At 42.5% G+C, this 26,307-nt stretch overlaps 1 protein-coding gene across 9 annotated transcripts in view; it reads left to right on the forward strand.

Annotated features, from left to right (window-relative positions):
• The first annotated feature begins 242 nt into the window (after window positions 1–242).
• The window catches only part of WDR59 (WD repeat domain 59), a 73,933-nt gene continuing 47,868 nt past the window's right edge, over window positions 243–26,307 (forward strand). For 8 of the 9 annotated variants that reach the window (XR_011972949.1, XR_011972950.1, XR_011972952.1 and 5 more), the window contains exons 1-6: window positions 243–434; window positions 12,896–12,945; window positions 14,992–15,127; window positions 19,276–19,361; window positions 21,633–21,713; window positions 23,708–23,745. Coding sequence is in view for 4 of the 9 variants with exons in the window: in XM_072636546.1 (XP_072492647.1) it covers window positions 381–434; window positions 12,896–12,945; window positions 14,992–15,127; window positions 19,276–19,361; window positions 21,633–21,713; window positions 23,708–23,745 (445 nt within the window). In the remaining 5 variants the exon portion in view is untranslated. The other variant, XM_072636549.1, reaches the window with a different exon arrangement.

Raw genomic sequence — 26,307 nt, forward strand, 5'->3', positions numbered from 1 at the left:
GACAGAGCCTGGGGCAAAACGGAGTGGGGCGGGGTTCCAGCTCCTGAGGGCCCAGGAGGTTTCGCCTCCGTATTACGTCACGTCACCTGGAAGCGATAAGAGCCCAAGCTGGGTCAGGGAGGGGAGGGGAGGTTAAGGAGAGGGGCTGGTTGTGTTTGTCAGGGCGCGTGCACGCTAGACCACGAGGGATGGGGGTGGAGCCAACGCTGAGGGAACAACCAATGACTGTCCGAGAAGCGATATGGGTGGGGCGTCGAAGGGGTGGTCTGAGGTGAAGGGTGCGTCCTCCTGCGTGCCGAAACCCTGGCGCGCGGGGCCGAGGGGAGGAGCGTGGCGGCAGCGGTGGCGGCCGTGGGGTGGCGGCGGCGGCTAGGCTGGAGATGGCGGCGCGGTGGAGCAGCGAGAATGTGGTGGTGGAGTTTAGGGATTCCCAGGTGCGCGGCGGGGGTGGGGTGGGCTGAAGGGGGCCGTCTGAGCATGCGCCCCGTGCCTCCCTGCCTCCCCTCCTCCCCGGTGCGGTGTGTCGGGTGGCGCGATGGGCCGGGAGTGGCGAGGGCCGGCCGGGCCCGAGGGAGGAGAGGGGAGGGAGGGACCGGGATCCGGCCGCGGAGGCTTTCGGCGATCCTCCGTGAAGAGCCGCCCCGGGTGGGCGGAGGCCTGTGGGGCCGGCCGAGCCGAGGCTGGGCAGCCAGCTTGTCTCGGCCCATCCCCCCCTGGAGGAGAGGCCTGCTGTCACCCCGCCTTACCGAGGGGGACCCGAGGCCAGTGCCGCGCCCACCGCCGCTCAGCTGACCAGTGCCCCGGCAGGACGCACGCCCACCTCGCTGGGTGACCCGCTCCCTCCCCCTCCTCCCCCAGCCCCAGAGTTCGTCAGGGGGATTTGTTTCCGGGGAGCAGCATCCTGGACCCCAGAGTCGGGCTCATTAAGCATCTTTCAGTCGACCGGTGCCTTTTCTACCTAAAACAGGAGTCCTCCGAGCGAGGGCTGCCTGGCCTCTGCCTAACGTCATCTCTCGTGGTCATCGTCGATGAAGAGAGCGCCCCCCCCATTCTTGTACAGATGAGGAAACTGAGGCCCGGAGAGGCATCCCAGAGGCAGAGGGTGTCAGAACCTCTGTTATCACCCGGTTAAAGCAGTAACCTGTGCTAGATGCTGGGGATGCATACACCGACCTCCCCCTCCCCCCCAAAAAAGCACACCAAAAAACCAGCCCAGGCCATTTCCCTGAGAAGCTTATGTTCTCTTGGGGGAGACAGCCGGTGTAGGTGAGATACGTAATGTAGACAAAATAACGTCCAGTCTTGTCAGGTGTTGGAAGCACTGGCAACTGCAGAGATAGCAGAGAGGGGCGTGCTTTGGAAAGGCACAGAAACTGTGCCTTGCCTGAGGAAGAGCCAAAAGGACGAAAGTAGACCTCATAGTAACAGCCAGCATGTTCAGGTTTCCAAAGAACTTTTACAGACATCTCATTTGAACCCTCAGAATAGCCTTGGCAGGTGTTATCCCCTTTTCACAGATTAGGAAACCGAGGCAGACACATGTAAAGTTAGTTGTTCAGAGTCACACAGGCAGTAAAGGAAATGTAAAATACACCTGGATAGATAAGTTGGAATCAGGTAGTGTGGGTGTTAGTTACAGAAGGGTTTAAACTTGATCCTAGATGTAAGGTGGTGCAGTGAGTACAGTGCTGGCCCTGGAGTGAGGAAGACTTATCTTCCTGAGTTCACATCCAGCCTCAGACCCTTACTAGCTGTGTGATGCTGGGCAAGTCACTTAATTCTGTTTGCCTCAGTTTCCTCATCTGTAAAATAAGTTGGGGAAGAAAATGGCAAATCACTCCAGTATCTTTGCCTGGAAAACTCCAAAGTGGGTCATGGAGAGTCAGTCAGACACAACTTAACAACAGCAGAGGCGGTAGAGATTCTCTGGAGCTTCTTGACCAGGGTAGTGACATTGGTGCTAGGGACAAAAATGCAGAATTGGTATTCAGCTCTCCAAATGGTCTTTCTGAATGGTAGGTCTGACCATGTCACTTCTCTACTCAGTAAACTCCACAGATTTCCCAATACCTCCAGCATCAGAATTCTCTGTTTGGAGAGTCTAGAGTCCTTTGTAAGTAGTAGCCCCTCCTACCTTTCTAGTCTTCTTAAACCTTACACTCCCTCTTAATTCTAGTGTTCTCTCTGTTGATTGTTTCCAGTTTTCCTTGTATGTAGCTTGTTTGTACGTAGTTATTTGCAAGTTGCTTCCTTCCCACCCCCATTAGACTGTGAACTCCTTGACAGTAGGGACCATCATTTACCTTTCTTTGTATCCCCAACCCTTAGCACATAGTAGGCCCTTAATAAATGTGTATTGACTGACTGACAGTCCCTGCCCTTAAGGGATTGTCATTTTAAAAAAATTTTATAACTTGTTTTTATCATAAGAAAATTAAAAAGGTGAGAAAACAAGCAGTTTAGCAAAACTAAGCAACAAATCACCTGAGTCTGATGCAATATTCTACATTCATAGTCCCCCACAGGAGGGCAGGGGTTGTGTTGTAGACCCTTTGGCAGTCTGAGGAAGTCTATCGACCACTTTTCAGAATGTTTTAAAAAACAATTGCATTGAAATACGGTTACCATAATATTTAAAAAATCTTCATGGATCCCAGGTTCAGAACCCCAGATGTACATCTGGGAGTCTCAGGGGTGTGAGTTGGAGCCATTAGGAACTAAATTTTCTCCATCTTTCCAGGAGCAAGAGGAAATTCTTTTCTATGTTGAGCCTTCTGAAACTACAGTTGATTGATAAGATCATGGATTTAAGCTGTAGGGGACTTGTAGGCCAAGCCTTCATTTTGCAGATGAGAACCTGAGGCTCAGAAAAGTTAAATGATTGATCCATTTAGTTCTGCACTGTAGAGCCTAAGGGTGGGAGAAGCAGAGCCTAGAGTTGTGCAGGTGGGGGATCAAAGCTGTGTGGACACACGAGGAACTTTGCCAGAAAGGACATTCTCTCTTAAATGACCACATGTGATCTGAGAAGTGCAGTGGAGTAGTGATAATGCTAATAGCTAGCATTTAGGGAGCACCTCCTGTGTGCTAAATGCTTTACAGATAGAATCTTGTTTGATCTTTACAACTGTATTAGGTAGTCACTGTTATTATCTCTTTTATAGATGAGGAAACTGAGACAGAGTGACTTGCTCAGGGTCACACAGTAAGTGTCTGGGGCTGAATTTTAACTCAAGTCTTCCTGACTCCAGGCCTGGCATTCAATCAACTGCACTGCCACCCACCCTGTGAGTAAAGAGTGAGTCAGGACACTGATGTATGCTGCATGTGTGGGCCTGGATAAGTCAGGCAGCCTTTTGGAGCCCTGGAAAACTTGAAGGATATGAGGCATGGATCTGCCCTGGTGGAGGGAATTTCCTCACACGGAGCTCCTGCAGGAAATTTGGGACCAAAAATGCAGGCTCTTATATGCTTTTGTTCGTGATACCCATATTATGTAAGCTCTGCCTAGTATCTTCCCACTGCCTCTTCTCCTCTTGAATATATAGGAAACCACCTCCTTCAAAAACTCTTCTTTGATTGCTTCCCTCCCCCCCATCTCTAATAGAACTTTGTTTGGTCCTCACATTCTTCAACTGTAAAATAGGGAGGCCTCAGATCTTTTTCATCCAGAGATACGCTGGAGCCGGCCTAAACTGGCTCTTGAGAGCCGATTTGTAAGTTTTCAGTATTTGGAAACTGGCAAATGCTACAAATCAGGGCTTGGTTTTATTGATTGTCTGGACCTAAGAAAGTGATAGACAAAATGTCATGATACAGATTAAATTTAAAAGTGTGTCGTGCATAAATCCCCGCCCCAGCCAGTACTGTACTGCTTTCATTGCTAGGTCTGTGATCCTATAAATGTTGGGTATTGTTTCAATCTCTTTTAGTGTCTTATCCGCTGTAGGCTATAAGGTCCTTCAGGGAGAGGCCCATACTTTCCCTAAGCTGTAGGTCCCCCCAAAGCCTGGTACAGTGTTCTCCACACTGTAGGTGCTTAAATGTTTGTGGTACTGTAGAATTTAGAGCTCACAGGGACGGTCTAGTCCAGTTCCTTCTTTACAGAAGAGAATGGAGCTCAGAGGGCTTGGCTAATTAATTGATTTGCCTAAGTGGAACAAGGTAGTAACAGTTGAGATTTAAGTCCAGGGTCTTGGGCTCCACCTCCATTGTTCTTAGCAATACTGTCTGCCCTGTAAAGCAACAGAAAACAGAACTTGTTCCTTCCTTAGTAATAAAGATGAATGGATGAAAAGGGCCCCTCATCAGTTTCTTAATGGTGCCTGGGACCCAGCTTCCCATAAGGGATGTCAGTCACATCATTTCTCCCAGAGGACACTGAAGTGCTTTGCACTGGCTCTCACTACAAATCTGATTGTTAGGGTAGGCCTCTCCAGGGAAGCACAAGTTATTTAGGGGATAAGAACAGTGTCCCTATCTGTTTGTGTTGATTATTTTTGCTGGAAGGGACCTCAGAAGCTGTCTAGTCTGGCCCCCTCATTTTACAGATGAGGAAATGGGGCCCAGGGAGGTTGTGATTAGCCACAGGTCAGCCAGCTAGAAGTGCCCGAGGTATGTCTTGAGTGCCCATCCTCTGCTTTCAGAGCTAGCATTTCCATCCATGCTGCCAGAACACACCTCAGGCCTGCTAATGTGGAAGCTGCTAATCTTCAAGCCCTTCTGTTCTCACTGGAAACCCAGGTAGGCTCATCCCCATTTTTCAGTGAAGATGTAATTCAGACAACCTACAGTGAGACTGTTGACACATACCTTAGGAGGCTGTGGAGGACTACCAGAAATCATTACATCTAAATGACAGTTGTCATAATAGTGGGACAAAGGAAGTTTGCCTTTAACAACTTTGTGGAAGTTTTTCTTTCTGTTACGTTAGCACTTGGAGCCTCGAGGCCCATGTGGCCTCTTGGTCCTCAAGTGTGGCCCTTTGACTGAATCCAAACTTCACAGAACAAATCCCTTTAATAAAAGGATTTGTCCTATAAAACTTGGACTCAGTCAGAGGTCTGTACCCAAGGACCTAGAAGGCCACATGTAGCCTCAAGGCCACAGGTTCCCCACCCTGATCCTTTTCTACTGACTAGGTTTTCCATCCCATGAGTCACTTGGCCAATCCCCTCCTTTTACACATGAGGAAATTGAGGCCCACCCTGTGCAGTTTTCTTTTCTGCATGGAAAGAAGGGGGGGCAGTTAAGACTCTTGTTGATGTTTTGATAGAAGTAGCCAGATTCATATTAAATGTTTTCCCATATTTCATATGTATTTTCACATCAGTCCCAATCTTTTATAAATGCATTTTCATGTGGCTTTCAGAATGTTACTGTGAAGAAGTTCTGGGTTCAGATTAGGGCTTTTGTTTTTCATTTTAAGATTCATTTATTCTGTGAAAAAGTATCCTGTTAGGTCTATCACCAGTTAGCCAACAGAAATGGTGCCCAAGAGCCAGTTATTTGAGTAAGCCTTGGGCATAGACTCGTGCCACTTCTGAGCTGAAGAGTCCTTCAAGATCCCCTCGGTGGGGATTTGGGGATTTGCCTGTGTGAAGGCCTCATTCTCTAGGAGGAAAGGAGTGGAGAAAGTTGTTATGAAGAAATGTGGAATTGGTAAACATAGGCCAGTATTACACATAAAGAAAACCATTGTACAACTCAAGCTCAGGGGCCAATGTAATACTGTGCAAAAAATTCTGGAATGGGAATCAGAGAGTCCAGGATCAGTGTCTGGCTCTGTCACTTAATACCACTAATACCTTGGACAAGTCACTTAGCTTCATGAGGACTTAGATTTCTTCTTCCTTGAAATTAAGGGAGTTGGAATAAATGATCTCTAAGGTCTCTTTCAATTCTAAATTTGTGATTCTGTGGTGTGGCATTCAGTGTTTAGAGGAAATAGCTTCCTGAAAAAATCCTTTCTTGGAGTACAGGATAGACTTCAGAAAGACCCAGAGTGGGAAGGATCACTGGGGAAGATGTTTAGATGTTAGGGCACAGGAAGCCCCTTGATAGGACTTAAATGTCATTAGGGAAAGAAATGAATTCTCAGGGGATATTTGGAAGCATTTAGGCAAGAGAAAGCAATATGAGTTTAGACTTTGGGATCTTAAATGCCTTTACCACAGGACTGTGGCCTTGCCTCTTTCCTAGTTACAGTTCTTATAAAAATCAGTAACTTAAATGAAATAGATGATTTGCTTATCAAATTTGTGGATGACTGGTTAGCAGGGATCATTGGATGGCAGAAGGAAGGATCAGAAAGACCTTAACCAGATAGAACTGATCAAGATTAAATTGAACAAGTATTACTATGTTCAACACTTAGGTTCAATGAAACCCCATCACTAGGAAAGTATAGGATGTGAGTAGAGTGGACTTGACACGTTCATGTGAGAAAGACTCTGGCAACTTTAGTTTACTGTAAGCTCAGTGTGATTCATCAGTGAGACATAGTTATGGGGAGAGGGGGTGACAGAAATCACACAAAAAAAATCAAACCTAAGCAGCCTTGGTCTGCATCAGTAAAGTGTGTGTGTGTGTGTGTGTGTGTGTGTGTGTGTGTGTGTGTGTGTGTGTGTGTGTGTGTGTGTGTGTGTGTGTGTGTGTGTGTGTTCATCCTTTGTTGCCAAAGAAGACCATGCCATCAGAGAAATAATGACATGACTTGCACTTGACTTTGTTTTTTGAGTGAGGGAGGGCTGTGCAGGTCACCAGCCTCACTTCTCCTCCAGAGCCATCTGAATCCAGTGACCAGATATTCATCAGGATGACTGGAGATGACCCAGGATGAGACAGTTGGGATTAAGTGACTTGCCCAAGGTCACACAGCTAGTGAGTGTCAAGTGTGTGAGGTGAGATTTGAACTCAGGTCCTCCTGACTCCTGCACTGGTGCTCTATCCACTGCACCACCTAGCTGCCCTGTCAGCAAAGTGGTATCCAGCTGAAGGGGACTAAATCTTCTTGCACTGGCCCAGTGCATAGAGGGTTGCAACTCAGTTTAAGAAGTGCTGAAGGGGCCACAAGTGGAGAAAGTTTAAGAAGCCCTCGTTAAACAGCACCTGAAATCTTGTATTCATTTTTGGCATCACATTTTTGCAGGGAAAGGTGATAAGAATGATGAGAAATCTCAAACCTTTTAAGGGGGTGTGGTTGAAAGAACTCGGGATCTATCATCTGTAGGAGAGAAGATTGAGTGGGGGTACCTGAGAAGTTTCTTAAAAAATTTAAAGGCTAATTATTTAGAAGGCAGAATAAATTTAATCTTTATAGCCCCAGGCAAGAAAAGCATGACCAACGCATGGAAGTTACAAGGAGACCGAGTTAGGTATAATATCAGGAAAAACTTCTGAAACTGAAGGGCTACCTACACATGGAATGGATTGCCTCGTTTGCGAGTCCTCCCATTACCAGAAATATTTGATCACAGATTGCAGGTATGTTGTGGAAGGGAATCCTACTTGGGATGAGAGGTTGAGCTGGATCGCCTTTGGAGTTCCTTTCAAAGAAGGGACTCTGTGGTTCTGTGATTTAAGAATTTTTTATTCATGGCTTCATTTCCAAATATATCATTCACTTTCCCCTTCCTTTATCTCAGAGAATTTTTAAATAGGATGGAAAAAAGTTCAGTAAAACCATCCCACATATTTATTAAGTCTGACAGTGTATGCAGTACTATGGTCCCCTGCCATGTCAGAGAAGGGAGGAAGATGCATCTTCTCAACTCTCTCAGGGCCAAGCTTGCTTCATTGTATTGTTGTGATTACACGGCAGTCAGACTTTGTTCTCTCCTTTTACATTGTTGTAGTCAGGCGTATTATTTTCCTAGTTACTTCACATTTTTCTTTTTTAAAAAATTAATGTCATTTTGCATTCATTCATATCTTCTGCTTCTTTGAAGTTTCCGTGTTAACAGCACAGTAATAATCAGTAAACATTTATTAAGTGCCTTCTTTGTGTCAGGCACTGTGCCAGGTGCTAGGGATACGTACAAAAAAGAGGCAGAAGATAGTCCCTGCCTTCAAAGAGCTTACAGTCTGCTGGGGGAGATAACATGCGAACAAATAGATACAAAACAAAGTATAAACTAACAGAGGGAAGGCATTGGAATTAAGAGGGGTTAGGAAAGGCTTCCTGTCGAAGGTAGGATTTTAGTTGCTACCCAGATGGAGTTGAGAGAGAGCATTCCTGACATGGGGGACAGGCGACCAGGGAAAATGCCCAGTTCTGAGAGAGGGCGTGTCTTGTTTGTGAAACAGCCAGGAGGCCAGTGTCACTGGATCAAAGAGGAACTGTGTGGGAGTGAGGTATATGAAGACTGGAAAGGTAGGAGGGCTTAGGTTTTTAAGGGCTTAGGCTTAGGACTTTGAATGCTAGAGCTTTATAAACCACAGTTTATTTAGTGAAGTGCTCATCTGCATTCTTATTTCCTTGCTACCACAAAAAATGCTGCTGTGAACATTGGGCTGCACATGGGATCTTTCTGTCTTTATTTTTTCTGGGATTATATTCTTAGCAGTGACATATATGGGTTAGAGGGTATGGACATTTTAATAACTTTTTTTTTTAAAGCATAACTCCATGTTACTTTCCAGAGTGGTTGAGCCCGTTCACTGTTCACCAACAGTATATCAGTGTGCTTCTCTTTCTGCAGATCGTACCCTACCCTGCCCCCCCAGCTTTGACTATTTCCATCTATTGTTATATTTATCACATGTCACATTTGATTTGTAGTTCTCTTATGTTAGTGAATAGAAGCAATCTTTCGTACGGTAGTTAATAGTCTGCATTTCTTTTGAGAATTGTTTGTTCATTTATCCATTGAGGAATGGCTCTTGTTTTAAGATTTCTTTAAGCCCTTTCATTGAGATTATTGTCATTCTCAGATTTGGCTAGTTTATCCACACTTCCTGTTTTAATCTGTCAGAAGATGGGTGACTAACTTCTTCAACCCATTATTCTTTGGACCTGGATTGAAAATTAAAGAGAGGGACATTATGTATGCTCCCTGTTGCCTTAATGGCTTGTGATTTATAAGTCTCATCATTGCTACAACCCTCCTAGACAGACAGGCATCTGTGAATATCTTTTGCTTGAGGGAAAAAAATCTATTACAAATTCAAGGCCATACCAGTTCTGGCATATTCTTCTACTGAAAAAGAAACAACAATGTTAAGCTGTAGAGGGGTAGACTCTCATTACTCCATTTACTTTTCTAGTTTCATTTATTTTGGAAAACAGAAGAATCATTTCTAGTAAAACTAGGTAGGATACGAAGGCTCCTTTTTTGTTTTTATTTTCAAGAAAGCTTCATTTAAACGAGATGGTGATGCCTAAGGTAAAGTCTGCCAAAGAAAATAGTATACCTTCCTCATCAATTCATTCATTTGTCATTTGTTGATTAAACTTCCACCTCTGTGAAGAACAGCGTGCCAGGCCCTGGGGCAGGGGCAGCGTTGGGATAAGACATAGTCTTTGTCTTCATTTGTTTAGTCTGGTTGGGAGAAGACATAAACCTGAATAACTGGCATATATATTATGCGAATTGGGTTTTCAGTGTCATTTAGTCCTTCATTTTACAATCAAAGAAACCGAGACCTAGACATAGATGGTTAATGGCAGTTTATTGTAGTTTACTGAATTAAGGAGGTACTGTCACAAGGAAGAGATGTGTGTACAGCAGCCATTGTTTTAAGTGTTCAGAGAGCTGATTTCTAATAAGCATTCAGTAAGGGGATGAGGAAGATTGAGTACAATATCAAAACAGCTTTCTTAGCATCTCCAGGACCTAATTTAAGGAGATTAGATCATGTCATATGAAATTGCTTGATTCTTTTATGCCAATGGTTTCAGTTCTTGCTTTTACTGTATGAAATCTGATAAAGCAGACATTATAGTCCTTGATCATAGGCCTGCGACAAACTGATGTGAAGAGAATTGACTGGGCTATGATTTGCATTGATTGAATGTTTCTAGCATGCGTCATTATTTAGAAGGATGAACAGAAAAATACTTCCATTTCTTAGAAGTTTATTCCCAATCTCTTGAGTTCAACTGGGATTTCAAACAGGAAAATTTGATTTCTCACTTGGTCATTTCAGATGAACAAACCACACTAGTCACCAGTTCCACAAAGGCCATGTGCAAAAAGCTGATTTCCTTTGAAATTGAATTGGGTTGAATGAGATTGTGGGCTGCAAAGCTTTAATTTTATGAATTTCTCCCAAAGAGATTGACTTGCTAGATAGAAAAACCACTTCTGAATATACACCAAAGTGTAAAATATAGTACAAGACTGTTTCATAGTAAAATTAATCTCTATGTTGAATATAATTTTGCTATTTGAAACTAGAATACCTTTTCATTTTGAAAACATTAAAAAAAAAGAAATGTAATAAAAGTTATGCAAGATGTAAAGACTAAGGATACTAATAAATGTTTAGAAAGCATTGAGTGGACCTTTCTGGAGCTCTGAGTGGTGAGGGGCAACTGCCAAAGTGGCTTTAATGACTGACACTGAGGACCCCTGGAGTAGGGTTGCCCTTGCAGCCTTTGGGGAGCCTGAGACTGAGCTGAGGTGAATTTGCATAATGCAGGTTTATGTAAAGGGAGAACTCTCTGTACATGGTCTACAGAATTTTCACTTAGATGCATGAATGAAGGAAAAAGCATTTGTTAAGTGTTTGTGTATTCCAAGCACTGGAGATAAAAATAGAAAAATTTAAAAGAATCCCTGCTTTCAAGGAGCTCAGACTCTCATAAGGCATAAAAGAAAATCCATCTCCAGGCAGACAGAAAGGCCTAGATGTTATGAAGGTGCTGCCATGGGCCAGATAGCAAGGCCCTTTAGGGTAAGGTCCTAAGATGGAGGATGGTGGGTGAACCCAAAGGCTTCACTACTCAGATCCTTAGAAAGACCCATTGAAATTTTTTTTAAGCCAGAAAGTTATCTTGTATTTCAACCACCAGTTCTGGTCATTCTTGAGTTTAACTTTACCTCGGTCAGTAAGAATTAGACGTCTTTGCTAACACCCCAGAGATGGTCAAATGTTGCAAACTAAATCTCACTTTCAAATGTGTTTAGGGGTAAGAGAAACTCTGCCCTTCTCTCCCAATTAAGTATGCCCATGTTAGGTAGGGGGTAGATCTGAGTAATACATTTTTATTCTTGCTTACTGTAATGGAACAGAATTTGAGCATGATAAATACTTAAGCCTAGAAGGATGATGATCAGAAGGAGAAATGATCTATAAAAACAGTTCAACTAACATTTAGTAAAAGCCTGCTCTGTACTAAACACTGTTCCAGTGTGTATGTGGCTATAAAGACAAAAGGCAAAGGTAAAATGAAATTCTCTCCCTCAAGGTTCATGGGAAGAGATTTGACTTGCACATATAGTGCCTACTCTATGCTAAGCATATTTACAATTATGATCTCATTTGAGCCTTACAGCAACCCTGGGTGGTTGGTTAGGTGCTATTATCCCCATTTTACAGGTGAGGAAACTGAGATCAATAGAAGTTGCCCAGGGTCACCCTAGTCAGTGTTTGGAGCTGGATTTGAACTCTGACTCCAGGCTGAAAGATCAGCCAAGGTATTCTAGGAATATTTAACAGCTAGAAGAATCTGGGAAGGCTGCGTAGAGGAGGTGGCCCCTACTACAGCTTCTTGCTTTAAGTTTATCAGGTGCGTAGACCCAGGAGCAGACTTCCTGCCATTGGATTGACTGCATTACCCTCTGGATTCCTCTTTGCTTGTGCCCAGAATAAGGAGGAACACCTGTCAGCCTCTAGAGCTCAAGCTTGAGTTCTTTGCCCCTGATACTCTGACTTCTTTCTTGAGGTTGCACAACTCTAAAAAACGTTCTTTTTGTCCACCACTTGTGATTGTGCCCAAGTGTTCAAAATGGGATCTCCCTTGATAGTCTCCTGGAAAAGGCTTTTAGTGGGAGGATGGCAGTAGAACAGCTAAAGCCTGCTTAATGCAGGAGTGTTGCTGCAAAGGGTGCCAAGAGTAGCTATGGCTGAATTGACTTTCAGACACAGCAGGATTTGAACCTGTCCAAATAAGAGAATCCAGGGCTGTAACTGCAGTGATTTAAAGCAACTTCTGACTCCAACCTAAAGGCAAACTCATTTGGTTCAGTGCACACTTTGGGGAATTGGATATTGAATGATGAAAGATACCTCTCCCCAAGAATTGGAAACCAATGAAATGTCCTGGAAACTCAAGATTGAATCTGAGCTTTCCTTTTATCTTGCTAAAATTTAATCTCTGGGGGACCCAGTAGGAGGAACTTTAAGAACTTGGTGATCAGGTGTTTATTTACTTCACCTTGGACGTAGCAAAAATAGGATTTGAATACAGCTAGCTTAACCATATGGCGCCTAGAAGTCAGTACCCCTTGAATCACTACACTGGTGTCTAACCTATTTGGTGGCATCAGGGTGCGATTTTGGCTTACAGGAGGAGACTTTTCTAGTTTCTCTAAATGGGTATGCTCTGGCTTATTCAGTCAAGGTCCCAAGGGTTCTACGCCCTAGGACCCCTTATCATTAACCCACTTTTCCCATTTTTTTGAGTATATGTTGAGTAACAATTAGAGCTGTCTTTTCTTGAGTTAACTGAAAGGTAAAGGAGTTTGAGATTCATGTTGAGAATATAAGGAGATAATTAAAAGTTCACCTCTATAGGATTTGATAATTATTAACTGGAAACATTCCAGACTCTTCACCTGGGTAATGACAAAGACACAATGAAAAATAATTAAATCTCTTCAATTTGGGGCTTGGCTGGTTTATTTCAACTTATTTTTAAAATTGAACAGTTGTTTATGTTTTTCAACAGGCAACTGCAATGTCTGTAGATTGTCTTGGGCAGCATGCAGTGCTTTCTGGGTAAGTGAGCTCCGAAGTTCTCCTGTTGTGTGATTGGTGGGAACATGAAGTTTCTGATCAAGTAAAGGCCACCTTGTGTTCGCTGCAAGGACCAAGGCTCTGAATTCATGAGGATCGTAGATCAAGCACCTCTGGGGCTGTTCCACTTGCTTATTTGGTAGAAGAAACCAAGGGTTTGTGTCACAGGAGACACGCTTTGGAGGCAGGCCTTCTGACCGCAGAGCTTACCCTTTTCCCACTCTGCCAATGCTGCCTCTCCACTTCCTAATTCTCATGATCCTCAGGACTGTGCCCACCCAAGCACCATATAAGAGTAATATAAAACTGTATTTTAACTGAAGTCTTAACTGCAAAGTTTAAACATATTCTGTACGATTTTTATTAGAGGTCACATTAGCAATTTGAATTACCTTAGAAAGACAGGCTGTGCTGGCCACTTTCCTATTCTTTATGTTCCCCACTGTTGAAGAGCGTGGTATCAGTGAGAAGCCCTCGCCTGCCAGTGTCCCTTAATGGACCTTTCTCTGTGACTCCCCATTCACTTTTATCAGACGTTTTGCTCCCAGCCTTATTTCACTTGGACTTCTCTATTTCTGCTCTTCAGTCTTCAGTTTCTTTTGCCTTATTTCTTTTTCAAAGGGAAAAACCTCATCTTAGCTACTTGACTTCTTTACCTGCCCACCTCTGTCCATTTGGGAAGAGGCGTCCAGTCCGAGCTAGCTCCTAGGAGGTCAGAGTTTCTATAAAACTTCTGATCATTACTCATTCTCTCACAATGTCCGACATCTTATGCTCTTTGGGATTTTACATGTTGATGTCTAGAGCCTGTACTTTTCCTACTCTGTCATAGAGTCTGATTCTTTAGTCTGATAGCTAGCTTCTCCCATCTGAATTTCTCTTACTTCCCAGTTATTTACATACTTTTTAAATTTTCTCTTTATTCTGTTTCTTTTACGCAGGAGCCATTAGCTTTCATACTTTTCATTGGCAAACCTGCTTATCTTTATGGATATTTTGTGGTTCAGGGTTTTCTTTAGCAAAGAGACTGACTTCTAGAGAATATGTTTGTGCATGTAGCAGGGGGTGTGTATACATGTAAGTAACACACTAAAAGTGAAATAGTGGAGGGAGAGTTGAAAGGCTTTGTTTTTTTTCTGTCCCTTTCAGTTTCAGACCTTGTTCTATCTGCTCCGTGTCTCACACTCCAGTGCACTGGAGATACAGAGACAAAAAGGAAACATTCCCTGGCCTTGGGAACTGGCATTCTCCTAGGGAAGGAGAGGGAGGTATAGGTCACATACACAGATAAATAAAACAAAATCTTTCAAGAGGAAGAGAACATTAACCTTGTAGGAGGGAGGGAAATCAAGAAAACCCTTCTTTGGGAGAGTGGTCCCTGAGCTGGGGTTTGATCTGAGAGATTCAAGAGGTGTAGGTGAGGGGGGAGCCCATAGCCCTATGAGGGACAGCTTCAGCAAAGGAGGGAGGGGAGAAATAGAATAATGCTTTATTTCAGCCTTGGGAGAACTGAACAATGTCTTGCATATCACTGGCACTCAACACATTAGTTCAGTTTTTAGTATAATTTATGTTGCTTCTTTCCTCATAATAATCTTTAACTTGCTTGCTGAAAGATTAAATTTGGAGCCTAAAAATAGTCTGTTTGCAAGGGAATTTGGAGTTCTGTTCCAGGATGGTGGCTGTCTGGTAAGTAGTGTCACATGAGTTTGTTAGGCTGCTGTTTGCATAGTCACAGTGGGGGGTACTTGTCATTTGCCTATAGTGGGCTGCCTTTCAGAGTGGGTGGATGTCACAAGAATTGCATCCTACCTCACTGTTACCTTCATGCTGGATTGTGTGGAAGGGCTGCCTTTTAAAGTTACGCTCTGACCCAGCTCCCTGGCTTCTGTTTTGTTCTTGCTCTTTTAAAAGTCTTTGTCCTTTCTGAGATCAGAAGAATTGGTTGCCAAGTAGATCGGGTTTAAAAGCAGACCCTCCCTTGTGGTACTAAACCCTTGCATGTATTTGGTACCCTTCCCATTCTAGCCGCCGATTCCTGTACATTGTGAATCTGGATGCCCCATCTGAAGGTCACCGCAAGATCTCTCGTCAGAGCAAATGGGACATTGGGGCTGTGCAGTGGAATCCCCATGACAACTATGCACACTACTTTGCAGCTTCGGTGAGTGCATTTTGGCAGTGGGACAAGTTAGTAAACATGAAGTGGCAGGGTCTGCGTTCTGAGTGGAGAAAGAAAGCATCTGGAGGTGAATAGTATCTTCCTTCCTAGGTCCAAGTTTTTGCAAGTTTTTCTAAAATCACCCAGTTCATCATTTGTTATAGCATAGTATTATTTCATCACAATCATATGCCACAACTTGTTTAGCTATTCTCCAGTTGAAGGACATCCATCATTTTAAGGAATCTGGTAATTGTAAGATGACATTTCAAAGCTGTTTTAATTTGCATTTTTCTCATCAATAATGATTTAGAGCATTTTTTTCATATGATTATAGTTTTTATTTTTTCACTGAAAAACTTCCTGTTCATATTCTTTAGCCATTTATCAGTTGGAGAGATTGGGAAAATTTATAATAAATCTCCATTCCTCTCAAGGAATTGTAGATGATTCCATCCTTCTGTTGAGGGAAGAAAGTACATGAATATGTATGAAAGATGTCTTTACAGGAAAAGGAAGTGATACCTACAGGTGAGAAAGCTTCTCTTCTACTTATCTATCCAAAGAATCTCTGCCCACTTCTGGCACTCGCTGACTGTATAGCCTTGGGTAAGTCATTTTACTTTCCCAGGTCTGTAGTTTCCTTTTGTGTAAAGTCCTATCCAGTTCTACAGTTCATTGATTCTATGAGATTATCTCATTCTCCTAAGACAGAAATCTGACATTCCTTTTTTGCCAAGATAAGGAACACATAAGGGAGTACTTTGCCAATTGGTCTCAAATTATCCAGGGAACAAAACTATTCTGCAGTGCTGCCTGGAACCAAAGTTTTTTTTGATATTGACAGCCAATGAAGGCACAGATAGCATGTGAGAAGGGAAAGAAACCACAGAAGAAACAAAGAGCTTCTTTTCTAAGCCACTCCCCAGAAAGGCATTAGCTGATTGAAGTTTGATATCCTCTCAGAAGAGGAAGGAAGAATTAGCCCCTCACCTTTCCTTTTTACACCTTTGCTTAGTTTCCTATCACATTGGGAAGAGTACTTTCTTGTCATCTTTTGTCTTTTAGCCCTTTAGTTCCCCCACTCTATCTTTACCCAGCTCATTTGTACCAACCTCTTCTTTTTTTTTTTTTTTTTTTAAATTAATTTTTTTATTTTTTTAATGTTTAACAATCACTGCCATACAATTGCGATTTTATCCCTCCCCACCCACCCCCCACTACCTCCCTCCCTCCCCACGACTGCATACAATTCTGTATAGATTCTACATATACTTTCCTATTGAGTATATTTTCACTATAGTCATGCTATGTAGTCAGACTAAGATAAATGAAAGAATCCGTATAACAAATCAGAACATGATACACAGACAGATACACATACACAAACATGATCTGCTACATTATGTGAGTGACTTCCATATTTCTCTCTCTGAGTGTGGAAGGCATTTTGCCTTGAGGTCCACCATTGGGATTTTTTTTTTTTTTCAGGAGTTCTTGTGTTATTACAAAAATCTAAGTCTACCAGAAAAAACTCTCACACACTGTGATACCAACCTCTTCTTACTGGATTTAAGTGTATTGTCATTGTATTTGTGTCGCAGAAGATACTGGCTCTTGGGAGTAATTGAGACGTGCCTTACCTCAGGACTGAGCACTTGTTTTTTTTTTTAAATAACATTATATTTTTAAGGCTGATACTATAAACAAATTAGGGGAGCAAGCAATAGTTTATTTATCAGATTTTTGGAGAATGAAAGAATTTACGACCAAACATGAGATGGAGAACATTATGAGTTGCAAAATGGATAATTTTGATTACATTAAATTGAAAAGTTTTTGCACAAACAAAGCCAATACAACCAAAATTAGGAAAGAAGCAGAAAACTGGGAAAGAATTTTTACAACTGCTGTTTCTGGCAAAGGTCTCATTTCTAAAATATATAGAGAATTGAGTCAAATTTACAAGAATACAAGTCATTCCCCTTTGACAAATGGTCAAAGGAATATGAACAGGCAGTTTCCAGAGGAATAAATTAAAGCTATCTATATTCATATAAAAAAATGCTCTAAATCATATTGATTAGAGAGATGCAAATGAGGTAATACATCACACCTATCAGATTAGCTAATATAACAAAATAGGAAAATAATAAATGTTGGAGAAGGTGTGGGAAAGTTGGAACACTGTTTCATTGTTGATGGAGCTGTGAACTGATCCAACCACTCTGGAGAGCGATTGGGAACTATGCCCAAATGTCCGTAAAAATGTGCATACCCTTTGACCCAGAAATACCTCTTCTAGGGCTGTATCCCAAAGAAATTATAAAAATGGGAAAAGGACCCACATGGACAAAAATATTTATAGCAGCTCTTTGTGGTGGCCAAGAACTGGAAATCAAGGGAATACCCATCAGCTGGGGAATGGCTGAGTAAGTTGTGGTATACGAATGTAATGGAATACTATTGTGCTATAAGAAATGATGAGCAGGCTGACTTCAGAGAGGCCTGGAAGGACCTATATGAACTGATGATAAGTGAAGTGAGCAGAACCAGGAGACCATTGTTCACAGAAACAGCCGCAGTGTGAGAGGACTGTTTCTGATAGACTTAGCCCTTCACAGCAATGCAATGACCCAGAACAATTCCAAAGGATTCGTGATGAAAAATGCCATCCACATCTAGAGAAAGAACTATGGAATTGGAATGCAGAGTGAAGCAGACTGTTTTCTTTTTTGTTTTTTTTTCTTATGGTTTCTCCACTTCGTAATAATTCTTCTTTGCCACATGACTAATGTGAAAATGTGTTTAATAGGAATTTATGTGTAGAGCCCATATAAGATTGCATGCCATCTTGGGGAGAGAGGGGGAGAAAATTTAAAGCTTATGGAAGTGAATGTTGAAAAATAAAAATAAAGAAATTGGAAAAAAAATTTTTAAATAATATTTTATTTTTTCCCTAATTATTTTAAGTTCCAAATTCTATCCTGCCTTCCCTTCTCTGCCCTGCTCCGAGTCTATAAGCAATCTGATAGAAGTTATGCTTAGAGCACTCTCCTTATTATCCCTGTTCCCACTGAAAGCTGTTTTGGTAGGTAGCCACCCTAACACTTACCAGAATGCATTGGGTTCCTCCTAGTTTTCTGAGGAGCCCTGGGGCTTCACAATGACTTTGGCCTCTGTCTTCAGGCTGTATGCAGATGAACTCCTCGCTGTAACCAGCTCACAAGCTGAGTAATAGCCTGTCACTCCCAGCCTCACTTTGTGGGAAAATCTGAAGAGGTTTTTAGAGTCCCAGCTGCTGCTACTGCTGCTTTTTTAAGCCATCTCAGTCCTATGTGGCATTTGTCTGCTATGATTGTGACATCTCTTAGTCCAATATTTTTTTGCCTCTGTCCTGATAGATGCTCTGTTGTAATATTGATAGGTACTGTAGCAAATTTCAAGGGCCCTGCCTATTTCTTCTTCCTTTTAGGTTGTTCCCCTTCTCCACTCCATGCCTCTGCCATTGGAAAAATATCGATGGACAACAGAGGGATGGGAAAGATGGAGTTAATTGATGGTACTTTGTACAGTAGTGTATAGCAAAACAGGAGGATCATGACCTTTGTGGGGTGGGGGTGGGAGAAAGAGATCTCTTACTTGGTTGGGAAAAGTTAGTGAAGGTCTTGGCTACCAGTGTTGAATTGTGCACCTGTCTACTATAGCTTTGCAGGGGAAATAACTTTAAAAAGTAAGTGGTACCCTCCTTCCTGCTCTGAAACCTTAAGCCCTATATCCTTAATTGCTTCAATAGGTCTCTGATCTCATCTAGATGAGTAATCTCTAGGCATGACTTCTTACCTTGTGTGACTCTTCTCCATGTCCTCTATAGGAGGTACCGGTGGGACAAGTAGGCTGTCTGTCTGTAATCCCTCACTCTCACTACATAAAGCTGGTGAGAAAATTTGTTCTATTATTAGTTCTACCCACATTGGATTTTTTTTTCTTTCTTGCAAGCTTAGGCTGTATGAGAGGTTTTAAGCTTTCTTGGCCAGTTTTCTGCTTAGCTTTCTCTTTTCATTTATTGTGCTTTAGAGCTTTCCTACACCCAGTGGCACTGATTTGAACATTTCGACATGCACTGTCTTATTCCTTGTGTTTGATTTCAGAGCAACCAGCGGGTCGATCTTTACAAGTGGAAAGATGGCACTGGGGAAGTTGGCACAGCATTACAGGGGCATACCAGGGTGATCAGGTAGGTAGCAGGAGCTCTGTAGTTTATTGGGCTGTGATTTGTCATTTTGATTCCACTTTAGACATAGAAGATACCCTCTCTGCTGGAGCTTTCTGTCAAGTGGTCCCAAGAGTCCAAGTACCATCACCCTATTTGTCACAGTTGTCTGGGGATCTGAACTGAGAGATTGCCTTTCTCCCATAATTCCAGCTTGAGCATCTGTTTGGTGTTAGCCTTGGATGGCTGATAGGCCATTAGCATTCCCCAAGGTGAGAGCATTCTTACAGAACATCAGCTGGTGCTTGGGAACCACCATTCCTGAAGAGGCTCATATGGGTACTGCCTCCTTCAGAGTGAAAGATGAAAGCCATGTCTTGCTCTGGGGGTGGGAGTGAGTTGAATGAAATCTTGCTATCTAACTACATACCAAAGGATCACAAAGCAAGACACTATTCTTTTCCCTGTTTAAGTGTTTAAAAAATTGACTTTGCTGTCTGGAAGGAGATCCATAAAGCACATGCAAACATCCTTTAGTTTGTTACATCTCAGTTTGGTTCCAGATTATTCTCTCCATTTTGCTATCAGGGCTATTTCAGCTGTTCCTAGGTGGGAATGGAGAAAGTCAATTTGGGAAGTATGTATCAGGAGATGTGTGCTGTGCCGAAGCCAGCCTTGGGTGGGGTAGGCAGGTTAGACTTCCACAAAGGACTGGGGAACACTTTTCCAGTGCCCTGTGAAGTAGCTATTTGGGTGTTGGGGAGAGGATAGAGAGTAGCAGAAGCCAGATACTCTTTGAAGATTACTTGTTATCTTGGTAATTTTTTTTTGAAAAGGGATTCTTACCCCTGGGTTTCATAGATCTCTGGGGATAGATTTCATGGGATTGGTAAATGTAGATGGGAAAAAAAATATCTCTTTTATTTTCACTTACCTTTAATCTAATATTTAACTTTTTTTCCCCAAATATGAATGTAAGCAACAAACATTCTTCTGAAAAGGGGTCCATAGGTTTCCACAGATTGCCACAGGGACCCTTGGTGCAAAGAAAATATTAAGAAGCCTATTTCAAGGTTTTCCTGCTTCTGTATTGGACAGTGGATCTAATGCAGAGCTGGTAGTACTGGCAGATAAAGCTGGACCAGGGAGCTTAAGATAGACACAGTTTAGAAAGAAGCATTGTGCAAGGGAGGTGTTATATTTGTATTGTTTTAAACGTGTAAGCAAGTAAAATATGCTGGATTGGACCAACTAATTTTTCAGGACACTTCCAAGTATTAGTGTGCCCTGGCTAAGAGTTAAAAATTGTGCTGCTTCTTCCCCAATCTCACCTTCTGGTATTTCACTGAACAGTTAGAATTAGAAGAGAGTTCAGAAGGAATTGAGTCTCCCTCATACCTGAAAAACGGTCATCCAGTTTTTCACTTGGAGACTTCCAGGGGGGCAGGAATACTAAGGTTCTACCTCAGTTTCCCTTTTGTAGCCCTTACTCTCTTGTGCCCAGTAGAACAAGTTAATTCCTCTTACATGTAACAACCCTTTAAATACTTTGAAGATGGCTATCATGTCTTTTCTTCTCCAAGCTAATTATCCTTAGTTCCTTCAACTGATCCAAATTAGAGGCCCTTCTCTGTCCTATTTGTTTTCCTCTGTATGCTTTCCAGTTTATTGATGTCCTTCCCAAGATATGGCTCTGATTTCAAAAATTACTGTACAGTAGAAGCTTCAAACTTTCACCTGTGACACATTTTGGATAATGGAATTTCCTAGCACTAAAAATCTGTACATTTTTAGAAAGTAATATTCAGAAATCTATACAATCTGCCTCACATGTGTTATAGCCTTGACAGCTGCCTACCTGTCCTATCCCTAGTCTTAGTTATATTTGAGGTTTCTTCCAAGTCTGAGTACTAAGAATTAATAACCCTGCCCTTCTTCCAAGTGTGCCTGGGTTTTACTCAAAGCAGCCATAACTGAGATGGATTTTAAAAAGTTACTACCCAGAAAGTATTTGGGCCAGAGAAAACTGGGAGTGGTCAAATTCTCTTCTTTCCTCCCTCACTCCCTTTTCTTTTTTTAATGGCAGGCTGATAGAGTAGCTGGAAACCACAGGGAGTGGATCATCAAGTTTGAGACATCTTTGGAGTCTAGTTCTTTCCCAGGGAAACTTTGGAGACTCAGAATCAGAGTGTCAGGGTTCAAATTGTAGAACGGTGACAGCTTTTTGGAGCTTTGTAGAACCTAGCTCTGACTCATCCTGCCATTCCTTGTGTTGTTTGTCTCTTATATTTCTAGTGACTTGGATTGGGCTGTGTTTGAGCCAGACTTGCTGGTTACCAGTTCTGTGGACACCTATATCTACATTTGGGATATCAAGTAAGAACAAGTAGGAGGCATTCTTTTATTACAGGACTATTGGGGTAGGGGGCTTTGAGAGAACATGAAAGGCATTTGTGAATTTTTATTGATGGCCTTTTGTTATTATGTCACAGTCATTTCTGAGTGTGAGGAAGTTTCTTCCATACTGAATCCTTCCTTGAAATGATAATTCCCGTCAAAAAAAAAACAAAACAAAACCCAACAAACTGACCCAGAACACCAGGTACAGTGATAGAATCTGACAACGTAGCCCGTATTCTACCCTAATAGTCCCTAAACATCTCAGGTGTGAGGAAGGAGATATTGCTTATCTAATCATTCAAGTTTAACTTCCTTTTAGAAATGATTTTCATTTATATCATTGTAGTTAATTATGGTTAAATTTTTGTTTCATTTTGTTTGCTTATTTCACTAGATCAGTTCTTACAGAGCCTCACGTTCTCTAATTTCCTCATATTAGTCATTTCTAATTGCAAATAATGTTCCATGCTCTCATATATCACAAGAAGAGTTTTTAGCTCTCCTCCAGATAATGGGCATCCCTTTGGTTTCCAGGTCTTTGGTACTACAGAGTACTGCTAGGAATGTTTTTATGGACATAGAATCTTTGTTTCTGCCTTTGACTTGTTTGGGGATATAGTCTTAGCAGTGTTGGGTCAAAGGGTATGAACAGTTTAAGAACTTTTCTTAAATAATTCCAAATTGGTATCCAGAATGGATGGACCAACATACAGCTCCCCCATCAGTGTGTTAGTGTCCCTGTCTCCCCACAGCCTCTCTGGTGTGACTGTGGTGCAAGAAATTTTGGGGGATAGACCTAGTCACCATTACACCTTTAAATTAGCTGTGCGTAAGATTATACAATATGGCTCCATGCTCCAGCTCAGGATAAATGGTATTATAACCTCTTCTCCTTAGCAGGAGAGGATGTGAAATTTGTTGTCTTCTACGGAGCCCAGTAACATGAGCAGACCCTGGCTCTACAGCCATCCCTGAACAGTGAGAAAAGGAAGAGTTGGGAGGGAGGGTCTCATCGTCTTTTATATTTAGGATAAGGGGATGGTTGCGGGAGAGGGGCCTTGTGAGGGAGTAAAAGGCAAATCCTCGGGCTTGTGGGTAATGGGCAAGGTTTGTGCCCGTCTCTCTTGCTTTCTGTTGCTCCTTATGTAAGTATGGCAGTCTAGACATGCTTTGAAAGAGGATGGTCATGAATAGAATGGGAAAGCCAGGGAATTAATTAAGAAAGAGGGATGAGAAAGAATGCAAAAAAACAGGGATTTGAGGAGCTAGACTTTGGAGAATATTCCTCTTGTATGTTAAAAGAGCTTTATTCTAAAATGATAGATTAGTTTTACTTTCTCCAGACACACCTTGTGTGTGAATGTGTGTGTGGGGGGGTTTGAGGGATAAGGGTCTTTGAGCCTTAGAACACTGCCTCATTCTTATCTGTGTTGTTTGGTATAGAAGTTATCCCATACATTTTGGCCTGAGAGGTCAGCTACAAGACTTCCTTTCTCCCTGTGAGTTGGCTAGGTTCACTTTCATGCCCAGAAATAGCTTTTTCTCTTCAGCTGAAGAGTTGTTTGGAAGCTTCATCCAGGGACCCGCTTCATTGGCAGTCATCTCATTGCCACTGTGAGAAATGACACCATAGAGGGACTGTTTTGGCTTCTTCTCCCTGTATATCAGGGTCACCTGGGCTCTGCTGAATCATGGGCCTTTTCCTTCTTGGATAGGGCTGACTGTTTTGAAATTCAGACCTAGAAAAGATTGTAGCTGACTGAGAAATGAGAAAGCTCAGTAACTCATTTAATGTGCAGGAAAAGGGGTCCTTTTTACAGCAAAATCACTTTTTCTTCTTGAGCCCAGCAAATTATATCTAATTCCTCCAGAGTTCCCATTGGGTAGAAAGTGAACAGCAGTCATAAAAGACACCCAGACTACAGGATGGTGAAGGGATGAGTATATGATTTGGGACTTCTGTGTTTCAGAGACACGAGGAAACCTACTGTTGCACTGTCTGCTGTAGGTGAGTATTTCCTCCTGTTGTTTGGTGTCCACATGTTATCCTGCTCTTCCTCCATTCCACTCCTTCTGTGCTTTTGATATTGGGTCCTTTTGTTAAGTATGTACCTCGCTGTCCCACCCTTGTGGTGCCTGGGTGAGGTGGCAGTGGCATGAGACTTGACCCAGCTCACTCTCAAGAGTTTCAAGCTTTCCAAGGATGTGTCAGAAAGGACTTAGGAATCCTAAGACAGCAAAATCCCATTTTGAAACTGATTCTGATTGATGACGTCTCCCTTTTGTGCAGAGTGTTTGAGTGGAGTACCCCATCGTCATGCTGAATGGAGGGGCCCTACTTTGTTCAGCATATTCTCCCCGCGTGTGTATGGGTCTGTCTCAGGGAAAATGCTCCTTCTTTGGATTCTGAGATAGTTCATCCCCTTTTTCTAAAGAGGGCAGAAATTCATAGATATACTTGGGGATAGTGGCTGTCTATGTGCAACTCTTCTCAAAGAATAGGATCTGTGACATTTCTCATTTTTGTTTCCTTAGTACCAAGCAGAATCCCTTGAGAGAAGCAGGCCCTTCATGGCTTTTTAACTGGATTTTTTTGGTGTGGGTGCTTCTTCTACCTACACTAGTGCTAGCCCCTCTTTGCTTCTTCAGTAGAGCTTCTTCACTTGAGAAGAAAATCACATGGTGACTGACCTAATCTAAACCTGTGCAAGCCTGAGCGGCCGCCAGATAAGGGATGTGTGAGCTGTCGCCAGGTTCTTTGCAGAGGACTTCACATTTTGGTGTAGACCTTGACAGAATCTGCACATTGATGGCAGAATCCTTAAGGACCCAGGGTCACCTCCTTGTGGTGTGGAGCTACCGAGTTAGTAACCCAGTAACACGTGACATGCAGCACCTGTGACATAAGCCCCTCTGTGCCTTGTCTCGGTTTCAAAATTCCCTGTTTGGTACATCTGGACCATCTCTGAGGTGATCCTTAAGATTAGTCACCTTTCTCCTCCTTGTCAAAAAGCATTTATTAAGCATTGAACTGGATTCAGTGATAGACTAATTAATTACATTAACCTGGACCTTGCCCTCCAGAAGCCTATGTTCTAAGACAAGCACCAACTTCAACCTAATGGCTAGATGTATTCTCTAAAAAGACCAGTACTAAAGTGAACAGTACCGTGCTTTTCTTCCTGACTTCTTATCCAAGCCAGACTATGAATCTAAGATCATATGATGTTGGGGAAACCCTAAAAGCATTTTTCTTTTCCTCACTCTCACTTTTATAGTGGTTTTCTCAACTGTGGTTAGCTATCCCCTCCTACCCTTTTAATTTAAATATCCCAAGTGACCCCTCTTGTTACTACCTGAAGTACAGTGAGCTTCTTTGAGCTGCAGGGCTCTTCTGGGAGAACTAGAGAGGATGGAAGCTTTTGGAGGGCTTGGACTGCAGGCATTTCTGCTGTAACACCAGATGGGCATTCCCCCAGAGCTCCATGCTGTGTAGAATTGCACAATAATACAGAAATTATGGGGAAAGGACCTGGAGTAAAGCACTCAAAAACTTCATCAGTGACACATAAAGAAAGACAGAAACCTTCCTTACACTCAACACTGCGAACACCATTTCATGTTTTTGTTCTTAATTTTCTTATTCTGAACTTACAAGCAGCAAAGACCATGAGCATTTCATATATCAAGTATAATGCAAAAGGATTCTATATTAAACCATGAATCTCCATTTTATCCTGCTCTCTGTTTTTTAACATAAAAAGTGTGCGGCAAAGTGAATCCATTATTATCAGAAGTGTCTCGTTTGTACTTCCTCCTGCACTCCATTGTGCGCTCCGTTGTGCGCTCCGTTGTGCACTGTTTAAACGTTTCATTGGCCAGCCTCTTTTCTCATCACTATCACTACCTTTCCTTCCTCCCCCCCAATTGAAAACAGGACAAACCCCACAAGACCTCATAACGAGCAAGCGTGGGCAGACCACCCAAGTCCATGGAGCGGCCTGGCCCCCACCCGGTCAGGAGGTGGGGATGCGTTCCACCTCCTCTGCAGAGACGGCTGTTCACTGCTGTGATCAGAATTCTCAGCCCTTGCAAAGTTGCTTTTCTTTACAGTGTTGTATAAGGTAGCTCGGTGGTAGATTGGGTTAAGAACGGAATTTGGAGTCAGAAAGGCCCGGGGTCAGATCTGGCCTCAGCACTTATTGACTGGGTGACCTTGGACAAGTCACCTCACCTTGCTTAGCCTTGGTTTCCTTATCTGTGTAATAGGGATAACAGTACCTTCCTCCCTTGATGGTTGTGAGGATCAGATTAATTAACATGTAAAGTACTTTTCAAACCTTGACGTGCCACATAAATGCTAGATATTATTAATCATCTGAAGCCCTTTCTCTGTGTTTGTATACTTTTTATACTCTTTTCATGCACACTTTTTTCCCCCCTCTTAAAATCCTTAACAGAACCCGTCTACACTCAGATCCTCTGTTTTTCTTAATTAACTCCCTGAAGGACCTTTGAAGACATTCAGTGTCTGAAAGGGAACCTACTTCTTTTCACTCTATTAGAATAG

Source organism: Notamacropus eugenii, chromosome 1 (assembly GCF_028372415.1).
Source record: "Notamacropus eugenii isolate mMacEug1 chromosome 1, mMacEug1.pri_v2, whole genome shotgun sequence".
Taxonomy (NCBI): Eukaryota; Metazoa; Chordata; class Mammalia; order Diprotodontia; family Macropodidae; genus Notamacropus; species Notamacropus eugenii.